At 32.9% G+C, this 12,117-nt stretch overlaps 1 protein-coding gene across 22 annotated transcripts in view; it reads right to left on the reverse strand.

Moving 5' to 3' along the window:
* LOC106872895 (protocadherin beta-15) overlaps nt 1-12,117 on the reverse strand; it is a 181,419-nt gene that overhangs the window by 118,231 nt on the left and 51,071 nt on the right. For all 22 annotated transcript variants that reach the window (XM_052973036.2, XM_089362766.1, XM_089362764.1 and 19 more), the window contains one exon: nt 6,817-9,251. In XM_052973036.2, coding sequence (XP_052828996.1) covers nt 6,817-9,195 — 2,379 coding nt within the window. In that variant the 5' untranslated portion in view covers nt 9,196-9,251. The remainder of the gene's footprint in view (nt 1-6,816; nt 9,252-12,117) is intronic.

Consider the following 12,117-nt stretch of genomic DNA (forward strand, 5'->3'; position numbering starts at 1 on the left):
TATATATATACATATATACACACATATATATATATACACATATATATATACACATATACTCTTTACTCTATATATACATATACATACATATATATATATATATATATATATATATATATATATATACATATGCATACACGTATGTATTTCTACAGTTATAGGAAAATATATAAAAAATAAAAGATATTAAATTATGAAAATATGACATGAAAAATAAGATATGAAATTAAAATTAAATGAAAAATAAAAACAAGTAAAATATAAAACATAAAAGAAACACACACATATATATATACATAATTGATGAAGTAAAATATAAAATTAAAATTTTTTGAATAAAACAAATTAAAGAATAAAATTTATAAAAATAAAGAGAAAAAAGAAAAGGAATTAAGACAGAAAATGTTAGGCAAGTTACATGTCACAAGGTTGACTGTAGAAAGAATAAGGGAGACACAAAGTTGACCAAGAGAGAGAAAGTATATGTGGAAATGTAAAAAGGAAACTTGTTGTGAACAATCATAAGAGACATGGCATAGAGAGATGCACTTTATATTGTTACAACCAGAAATGGGGTGGGGGAAGAAAAATTGCATATACACAGCAGAAAATGAGAGAGGAAGAGGAAGTGGAAGAGAAAATGGAAATGCATTGTAAGAAAGACTTTTGGAGATGCAAAGAAGGTAACAGACAGACTAAGATTGGATGCCAATAACATGAATGGATGGATACAAGATGTAGTCCCATGTGCAATAGTAATAATACTGTAATGTTTTATGTTAAATGTGAATTTTCTGATTGTATGGAAGAGAGAAACTTGAGAAGTATAACAAAGTTATGACAGATTAGAAATGAGATAATATACCATGCAGCGGTCTATGTGGGAATTTCATTTGCATTTCCAACAAATATGAAAATATACCTGTCTTTCATTAGCATTTAAACTATGTGAAGAAAATAAGATTCCATGCAGAATGTGTGAATATGCAATAGTTTAAGTGTGAGATTCATTGACCTTTTAATCATATATGGTGAAAATAGCATGTAAAATTTCAATGGTTTAAAATTTGGTAGCAATAACTGGGTGATCTGGTATTTATCTGGTAGGTAGTTTGAATGTTCTCAAGAGATACTTCATCTGGCGTAAACAAGCAGAAATCAAACCAAACTTCAGTATGTCAAGCAGCTGCATACATGTATTTATTGGATAAGCAAATAGAATAGTTAAATCCATTTATGCAAGAGGGTGCTGTTTCAATGACCCACCTGTCAGATTTGAAATTCTCAATGCCTCAATCATTCAGACTCCATATGTATTTGGAGAGAATAGAGGTGTTTCTTCTTTGTCAGGCACTTGTAATATTTTGCATTTCTGTTATCTGTAATTGAGATTTTTGCGCAATATACCATATTTTTATAAGGCATTTATTGTTCAGTGGATAAATATTAGTAAAATTGGAGTTTCATTTAGTTGGGGGATGTAAATGTGTTAGGTTTTTTCCTACTGAATCTAACTTTCAAAGCAAAAAATTTTCAGTACAGCTGTAACTAACTTTGACATTATTTCTGTTGAAAATCTTGTAGTAGATATATATTGGGAAGTATTGTTTTATTAACCTTAGGAATGCTCATATTTAAGTTACATAGTAGATTGAACCATGTGATTTTTCCTTTCTACTTTTCTTCTAATTTCCACCATATTTTGTCTGCAGGTAAAGCATTTTTTCTTTAAAACCACTATAGTAGACAGTGCAGTTTAAAATATCTTCATCAACATATTTTATTATTTTACTTGTTTCAGTCATTTGACTGTAGCCATGCTGGAGCACCACCTTTGATTCATGTGTAAAAGAAAAACAGAAAAACTAATGATCTCATTGTTACTACAAAAACTTTGTCTACAGCTGTTTCAATAACGCATATGAAAACATAACAAACTAAATAATAATTATATAATTATCAGTTATTAGTTATCAAATCAATTTTATTGACTAAGGACATGGATGGATCTCAATCAAGATTCCAACTAAGAAGGTACCCTAATTGTTCAATCAATTAGACAACCAGGCTCAATTAATTAGCATGTAAATGGTTGATTACTCCACAGATATATATACCTTTAATGTAATTTTCAGACAGAATTTATATGCAAAATGTGACAAAGTTGCACTTTTATAATTACTGGTACATTCTATCAAACAGGCTTCTGTGCAGATTTTATCTACTTAATTCCATCCACAAGGGATCAGTCAATCTGAGGTTAGAGAAAATTACACTTATCTAAGATTCTACACAGTCAAATTGAAACTGGAACCTCATGATTGTGAAATGGACTACTTAATCATTCAATCACATTGAGTCTAAACACACTCATATATATATATGTGTGTGTGTGTATGTATATATATATATATATATATATATATATCTAGATAGATAGATAGATAGATAGATAGATAGATAGATAGATAGATAGATAGATAGATAGATAGATTTATATGTATTATATATGTGTGTATAATATATATGTGAATATGTAAATGTGTGTGTGTGTGTGTGTGTGTGTGTGTGTGTGTGTGTGTGTGTGTGTATTCTCTTTTTTTTTTTATTTGAAGTTCTCCTTTATGGAAGGAGTTAGCTTCTAACAATGAAACAAAACTCCATCAGTAGAAACTTCAAGAACAGGAAATGATTCTTTTTAGAAACAGTTGATCTCAAAACAAATAAAACAATAAATAATACCAGGTAAATATTGGATTCAAAACCCTTTGAATAGAAAAAGTTTTAAAATTCCCATGGAATCCAACACCCATTTCCGAAAAGAAACATGTATTAATGTATGTAAGTATGTATTACATGTATACGTATAACTATGCATACATATATAGACACGAGAGAAAGAAAATGGAATTCACAAGACTTTACTGTTCCCTACGACTGTTTTGGCCCATCATGCATTGGTACCTTGCAGTTGTGATGCTGTACAAACAGTTGTGGTGTATCATTGATGCAGATGTGTCTCGTCTGGTGACTAGTCAAAAGATGCCTCATTTTTTAATCTCTGTATTGCTTATTTTAATTAGAATATATTTTGGTAGTGGTAGTTCACTACACTTCTGCACAAGAAGCTACAACTACAAAAATGTATTCTAATCGAATTAAGTGAAACAGAGATTAAAAAACGAAGCACCTTTTGACTAGCCACCTAACGAGATACATATGCACCTATGACACACCACAATTATTTGTACAGCATCTCACTTGTGGGGTCCTGGTGCACGACAGGTCAAAATAATCATAGTGAATAATAAAGAGTTTTGTGAATTCCAGTTTCTTTCTCTCATATTTTATAAATTCTATGGACATGAAGGAATTCCTGAAGTAAATTTAGTAGCATTTACACCTATGCTGTTGATGATATCAGGCAACTGAATACTGTCAATAGGCTTTAAACAGCATCCTACAAAATGTATACCTGAATTTAAAATTATTACTTATATAGACATGAATATATTATGATGAAAAGACATCTACAAAACATCAAAATCAGATCACAATATGAATTATTAAGCATAATCATAAAACTAACAGTAAGGATATATTACAAGAAAACCTGAATTAAAAACCTCTTATTCAACACAAAGCCATTTACTGTAAGCTGTAGAAAATACTTTGCGTGGCCAATGTGATACACAAATTTAAATGCAAACATGAAAATTGCAAAATTCAGTTCAAACTGTTGTAGTTCACACTCATATAGGACACTTCCTTGCCAGCTGGATATGTGTTTACAATAAAGAGCCATTGTAGTGCATTTTATAACACAGAATATGCAACAGTATTAAACAGAAAAACATTAGTTGACAATACACTCATCTTATTTAGAATTCTACAAAAATTACAAGATATGTAATGGGAGCTTTATTAACAGCAAATACAACCCTATATTTAAAGTACAAAGTATTATTGTCATAAACTAACAAATGTTAGTAATTGCTGAAAGTTACTTGGAGTTAAATGTAAAAATTTTTAATTGGGTGATGAGGATATTATTAGTAACAGGATCATTCTCAACCAGAAACTCACAATGTAGTTACTCAACCTGCTAGAAATATAACTGGTATATTCTATGAAGTGTCCGGTGTCAGAAAAGGCATTCAGCCTTTGATACTATATCAAGATGAAAATGCATGAGATATTTTCTGGTCATGCCTAGAAGGGCAGTAACTCCAAACAGAAACTCACTCAAACCAAGGAAACCTAACCAGTCTATGTCATATGTTTGTATGTACGAAGGCATGTATATGTATGCTAATATATACATTTACATATATATATATACATAAATACATATATATCACTTAATGAAGGGAAAAAAGAGTTGTGTAATGACTTTCATTAGCTTACAGCTGTTTCTACTCTGAGAAGTATGCAATTAAAGCTCAGTGCTCATGTATAATCTTATAGCTTCCTTGGAGTCATCTAAATGAAATGTGCTTATTGCAGAAAGCATTTAAATACATTGAATTCATTACATGTAAAACTAAATATAATATAAAACAGTTTGGTGGATTTGAGGATGAGACTACTATTCACACACACACACATGCACACACACTCATATATATAAAACAGGAACAAACATACTCATGTTTATGCATATACAGAGAGATAAACACTAGCAGCCACATATATACATGCACATCTTTGTATATACACTCGTGTATAGGGAAATGCATATAAATCTATCTATCGATATATTTTTATTTATATACATATCTTTGGACCTACATGTATGTAGATATAGGGACATGCATGTGAATGTCTGTTTTTATATCTCTGTACCTGAGCATTTTTTTCTGTTTTAACTATATATATATATATATTGTGGCAGCAAGATTTGGCTGGTATGCAGTCACTGGATGCCTGCCACTGAAGAAGTGCTGTACACTGAAATAACATGATCTGGCAGTTCTGGCACCCATGCCATATGATTCTCATCTCCAACGATATTATGTCTTTGCTTTTGTGCACATGTGTCTATACGAAAGGATCTCTCAAGGCAAATACTACAGTAGTTGACATTCTGACAAGACATCCATTTTAAGTTGGATATAAAGATTGCCTATATATATCATCATCATCATCATCATTGTTTAACGTCCGCCTTCCATGCTAGCATGGGTTGGACGATTTGACTGAGGACTGGTGAAACCGGATGGCAACACCAGGCTCCAATCTAATTTGGCAGAGTTTCTACAGCTGGATGCCCTTCCTAACGCCAACCACTCAGAGAGTGTAGTGGGTATATATATATGTATGTATAATAGTCTCCGAGCAAGGATTTTTATCCCCAAATCCAATGCACCGTATTATTTAATATTGGTTTCTACACATAATCAACTCGACGTATTTAAATGCTTTCTGCAATAAACTTAAATGGCTCCAAGAAAGGTATAAGAAACTGCATGTCATGTCTACTCACCACTGGGTACAAGTTTTCTTTTTTGGGTGAGGGTATAGCTAATAAAAGTTATTATGAAATTCCTTTTGTCTTTTATTAATCAATATTATATAATGTACTAAAATTGATGGTTTACTCTAAAACATAAGTATACTAAAAATGACAATTTGTTATTAGTTTTGGTATGTCTAAGCAATATCATAAGATATATATACATACACATATACACGCACACATAATATATGTATGTACGTATATATATATGTGTGTGTGTGTGTGTGTGTGTGTGTGTGTGTGTGTGTGTGTGTGTGTGTACATGTATATATATAGTGAAATGTCTGCCATGTTTACAGGAGATGTGGTTTCAAGTCACACAGGCAGCTTTCAACTTTTTCTGTCCAAAGGATTTTTAACCTTATATTTACTCACTATTATTTATAGTCTAGTCTTCTTTGAGATCCACCATTTTCCAATATATATATATATATATATATATACACACACACATTTATATATTTATATTTTCACACTGCCTTTCACTCCCATTCATTTATACAGTTTTTGTTACTCAAACTTCTACCCTATCATCACTTCCTTAGATCATGTTATTACCTTCTCTATTTATCTTTTTACTCAGCCTCTCCATTTAATTTAATGAGTTTAGATACCTATACATATTTATACCTTTATATATTTCAAAAAATTTTCCACCTTTACATTACTTTATCTAACATCATAAACCCATTCCTTCTTTCTTACCTACAAGATTTAGTCTATAACCTAACTGTGAGTCCAACAAAATACTCATTCTATTTTGCATGATTCCACATGTAAAACAGAATATATATTTTGTTGCACTTACAGTTATTGGTATATATGAGTTGTTTATGTGTTTGCATGTGTTTGTGAGTGTTCATGTGTATATACATTTATATATATAGACATAAATGTCAAACGACAAGAATGAGTGCTCAACACTGCACTGGTGAATAAAATTTCTGTATTTGTGTATTAAGGCTATCATTGATTTTATGTTTGAAAAATATCTTAATATCTTAACAACTGTTCAGGCCAATCTGATGGAGGAATTGTATTCATCTCCATTTTGGATGGAAACATGTGATTGGCTTGAACAATTATTAGGATATTAAAATATTTTTTTTTAACGTGAAACCAATGGTAGCCTTAATACACAAATATATGTGTATGTATGTGTATACATATATATATATATATATATATATATATATACTATCTTATGAATGCTTTATGTAAATATTCAACTGTAAGAAAACCAAAATCTATTGACCAATGAAAAATGCAACAATAATGAAATGTAGTTTTACACTTACCTGGATAGATGTCGGAAGGCTTCTAGATGTTGTTGAAGTAATCCATTCATTTTGTGGCTCTAATACAAAGTAGAACTGACTTGAAGATTTTATCAGTTGAGTATGTCTGTTTTTCTTTTCATGAGAGTTTCTCAGTAAGGTGGCAGGATTTTTACTGTGACTAATTAAATGACTTTTCTCAATTTTTGAGTGGATTGACGGGTTCACTTCAGCAGTTAACGAGCCATTTCGCATATTGTTATACCTCACAACACACATTGTTATAGAAATCACAATAGCAACACATACTATTACAGTTACCACAACAATAATAATAACCATATTGACATCAATCATTTTGTTTGATTTCATACGCATTGTCTTTGTTGATATAGTTGTCTTGTTGCTGACAGCTAATGTCAAAGATATTGTAGTAGTTGCTGATAGAACTGGGGTACCACTGTCTTTGACAAGAAATTTCAGCTTATATGACCCTGCATCACTCTGGTAAACTGCACGAGAAAATGATAACACGCCAGTGTAAGGATCAATGGAAAACAACTGTTTGTCATTGCCTCCAATAATTTCATATTGGAGAAAGGCATTTCTGGGACTGTCTCGGTCTGCAGCTTTCAGAACTGTGATGTCATTCTTAGTCTGTGGATAATAATAGACATCCAGACTGAAAGGGTTAACACTTGGGAAGGTGAAATATGGAGCATTGTCATTTTCATCCATAACCTCAACAATAACATTTCCAGTGTTATTCAAAGATGGTATCCCATTGTCTTTGACTAAAACCTGGAACTCATATATTTCTAGTTGTTCTCGATCCAGTGATTGTGTTGTTGAAATAAATCCATTGTCAGTAATCTGAAAAGGAAGAACAGTTTTGATATTTTTCACTAGAGAGTAAGTTAGCTGACCTCCTGCCTTCAGATCAGGGTCAGTAGCATTAATAAATCCAACAGGAAAATTTGGTTCCTCATTTTCATAGGTAAGGAATTTGAATGTGTCCTTAGTAAATTGTGGACGCATATCATTCATATCCAATACTTGGATAGAAAAATTCCTTTCTGTCTTCAAGGAAGGTGAACCTTCATCTTGACATGATAAAGTGATCTCATAGTGATCTTCTGTTTCTCGATCAACAGCATCTTTTATTGTGATTTTATACCCTTCTAAATCTAAGCTTTCAAGCTTAAATTTTTCATGTGAAAGATCACATTTGACCTTTCCATTCTGTCCAAGGTCATTATCTGTAACTTTCACATAAGCAATGAAACTGCCTGTTTTAATTCCTTCGGAGATAGTAGCAGTGCTTTCAGACAAGGCTGAAACAAAATTTATATCAATCTTTGGTGCATTGTTCTGTTGATTGATGACATTTACATTGACAGCTGTAATACAGCTCAAAGGTGGAGAACCTCCATCTCTGGCTTCTATAAACAACTTATATATTTGTTTTTGTCCAAAAGGGAACTTTTTCTGTAGGAAAATTTCTCCAGTTTCTTCAGTCAACCTAAAGTGTTTTTTCACAAGATCTGATGTTTTGGAACTGAAATGGTATGAAACTTGGCCATTATTTCCAAAATCTAAGTCTTTGGCAGACAAAATTACAACTGGTGTGTCTTTTAGGTGTGTGTTTTTTATTGAAATATTATAATCTTTTTGAGCAAAAATTGGTGGGTTGTCATTAACATCAATAACAGATATTTCAACATCTAGAATACACTGCTTCGGTGGGTAGCCCCCGTCGTTGGCAAGTATTTGCAGCATATATTTATCTTTTACTTCTCGGTCTATCTTTTTTTCTAAAATTATTTTAAGTTTATCAGTCCCATCTACCCTTTTTGAAACAGACAATGTAAACGGTTTGCCTGTATTATTCTTTAATTGATATGTAATGTGAGAGTTTCGAATACTAACATCTTTGTCTATGGCATTCGGAACTGATCGCCTGGTCCCTTTACCATCGGTTTCATAGAATTCAAGTTTGAACTCTTTGGTTGGAAATTCTGGGAAGTGGTCATTGACATCTTCTACTATAACTTTAATCTTTAATATAATTAGAAAAATTGTATCCTGTTTTATAGCAACTTCAACCCATCTGCAACATTCTATATTATAAGTACAAAGAGCTTCAGCATCCAATATCTGTTCTGTAGTGAGTGTTCCTGATTTGGAAACATTGAATAATTGGCGACCATCTTGTGCTTTTATTAAACTGAATGTTATGGAGTCTTGGTTTTGGAGTGAAACATCCAATGATGATACATCCTCAGCGATGTTCCCCACATACGTACCCGGACTTTTACCTTCCTGTACAGTATAGACAAGATGCACCACACACAAACAACAGTGAAGAAATGAGAGTAGTATGTACACTGGTACCAACATATCCCCACTGATAGCTGTTACAGTCACCAGATGTCTGATTTGAACATCAAATGTTTCTGAAAATAGACAGAAGATATATCAGTATCAGCAACATAAAACAGAAATACTATATTATTTAAACATCTAGAAGGTTATAGTTTGGAGTATAAAGTAATACTTCTACAATACCAGTATTAGTAACTGTTTATATATCTTGTAGGACAAGAGACATATTTGATTATCTTTGACTTCTGGAAAATTCTATATGGAATAGATAATTATCTAAATAAAAAACTTAAATTTTGTCTATATGCATAGAACTAGGATAGATCTGTTTTATATGTAAAAGAATTAGGATAGCCTTGTTTTATTACAAAACTAAATGAATGCAATTAACTTTGGATATTTGCAGCACAATAGCATAGCTGTATTAGAAAAACAAACAAAAATTATGATTTATTTTTGTCCAAAAGATAGTTGATTCTGTCTCGCATTTATAACATAGACAATATCATTACAGATTATCAAATATATAAGGACAGAATCATCTAGATTATTATGTGGAGTACATTATAAATATTTAGTTTACTTACCATTGAAAATATACATACACATTATTTTTTTATTCACACATACATACATATATATATTAAGTATGTGTGTGTATATATATTCTTTAATTATTTTGTTTCAGTTATTTGACTGTGGCCATGCTGGAGCCCTGCTTTTAGTTGAACAAATCGATCCCATGACTTATTCTTTGTAAGCTTAGTAATTATTCAATTGGTTTCTTTTGCTGAACCACTAAATCACAGGGACATAAAAATACCAGCATTGGTTGTCAAGCAATTTTGTGGGGGACAAACACACACACACACACACACACACACACACACACATATACGATGGGCTTCTTTCAGTTTCCATCTACCAAATCCACTCACAAGGCTTTGGTCAGCCCAAGTCTATAGTAGAAGACACTTGCCCAAAGTGCCACACAGTGGGACTGAACTCAGAACCATGTGGTTGGTAAGCAAGCTACTTACCACACAGCCACTCCTATGCCTGTGTGGTCCATGGGAAGAGCCATTCTAACAATGCGTCCTGCCCTTACTCTTCAAAACGCTTAGTTTTAGAATGGTGGCAGCTGATGAAGGAAATGTTCTCTATGTGGCCTGTGTGTTTTCTGTACTCTGTTTATCATTTTGTCCACGTTTTTTTGCAACGTTCTGTACCCAGATATGCATCTATATATACATGTAGATGTAGGTATGTACATACATGTACATATACATGCATATACTCATATATTATTTGTATTACATGATCGAACGCACGCGTCATCCTTGCAAGTAAGTTTTAACTTCATATTTCTGACGCGACTCTATCTATCTTTGTATCTTTCTCCCCCTCTCAGGATTCAAATACTACAATGTTTTTGATACTCAGTAAATTTCCTTCATCATAAATAATGTTAATGCCAAATTTTAACAAAACTGGTCCCTTACTGTAACAAAATTGTAATAAAATTAGTCACCGGGTACCACTGAAGCCAAGCTGTAACAGTTTGATACAAAGTCCTGAGAAGGGCTTTAATATGTTCTCAGATGGTGCAACAATCACAGCTGAAAAGGGCTTTTTTGTTGTTCTCACAGCAATAACAATTTGATAAGAAGCCCTGAGAAAGGTTGTAATGCATTTTCACATGGTGTAATAATTGTATGTAAAGTGGCCCTGAAAAGGGCCTTTTTTCATTTACACTGAAAGCAATGGAACTGTTGCTGTGAAATGTGAAGCTCTGTCAAAACAGATCACAGACCTAGGTTGGACAAAGGAAAAGAAACATGGTTGAGCAAAGTTAATAACTTTGAAAGCATGACTACAGTAGCACTCACTTACCAGATATCAGGTCTGAAAGGTTGCACTGGTGTAGAGAAGGCACTGAGGTTCACGAATTTGAAAGCAGCTGGTGCATGAAGTACCTACAACACCTCTCTGTAGACCACATTTTTTATTTTGCCATTAGGGGCAAGTACAAATAGTGTTTGTTTGCTTCCAACTCTGGAGCATCCGACATATAACTGGCCATGAGAGAAACATGGCTCGACTTCCTTCTTTTGGTAGCCGAAGCAGACTCTGTTTTATGGCCAAGGCACATTCTTTTCTGAGGTGACATTGCGATAGTATTGCACTATGTTTAAATTGCAAGTTTTAAAAAACGGGCAAAAGGGGACACTGAAAAACAAATTTGGCATGATGCATAAAAAGGGAACCTATTAAACGTATTATTCAGAAAAGGTGGAAGCAGGGTCAGAGAGTTAGCTATGTGGACACAAAGACACTGAATACAGTATTTTTTAACGACACATAAGCTAAAAACTGGTAGGTGGCAACAGTATGAAGGAGTTAACTTAATTGAGTATGGGGACAGCATAAAATTTCAACAGGAAGTATGAAGTTAAAGCAATAGTGTATGTCAAATGGTAGGCCTAACCTGTAAGCCAAAGCACATATCAGATATGCACAAAAGTGCATCAATAATTACGATTTGATACTGCATCGATCAGGTGAACAGTGTTCCACCAATAAAATTCAGTCAATGAATTAATTGGACAGGCTCATTACAGTGGACAATCAATAGTATTCACATGCATAGGTCAAAGGTCATGTTCACAGTTCACCCCTTATTGGCAGACCATTGACATGTCATTAAGAAAAATGGTGGTGAAAAGGGGGCATTATGAATGTCAGTGCTAATGGGGGGAGGGGGAAGTGAGTAAACACTGAGGATGTAGTAAAAGCAGTCATTCACACCAAATAAGAGATTGAAGTGTGGGGGGGGGGTATCACGGCTGTAGCCGATAATAGCAGGGGGTTAAGTAAACACTAATGTACACAGATCAAATCAGCAAGGTAAAACTACCCAACAACCCTTGGCGCATG

This window comes from Octopus bimaculoides, chromosome 14 (assembly GCF_046866305.1).
Source record: "Octopus bimaculoides isolate indiv1 chromosome 14, ASM4686630v1, whole genome shotgun sequence".
In the NCBI taxonomy this organism is placed as follows: domain Eukaryota; kingdom Metazoa; phylum Mollusca; class Cephalopoda; order Octopoda; family Octopodidae; genus Octopus; species Octopus bimaculoides.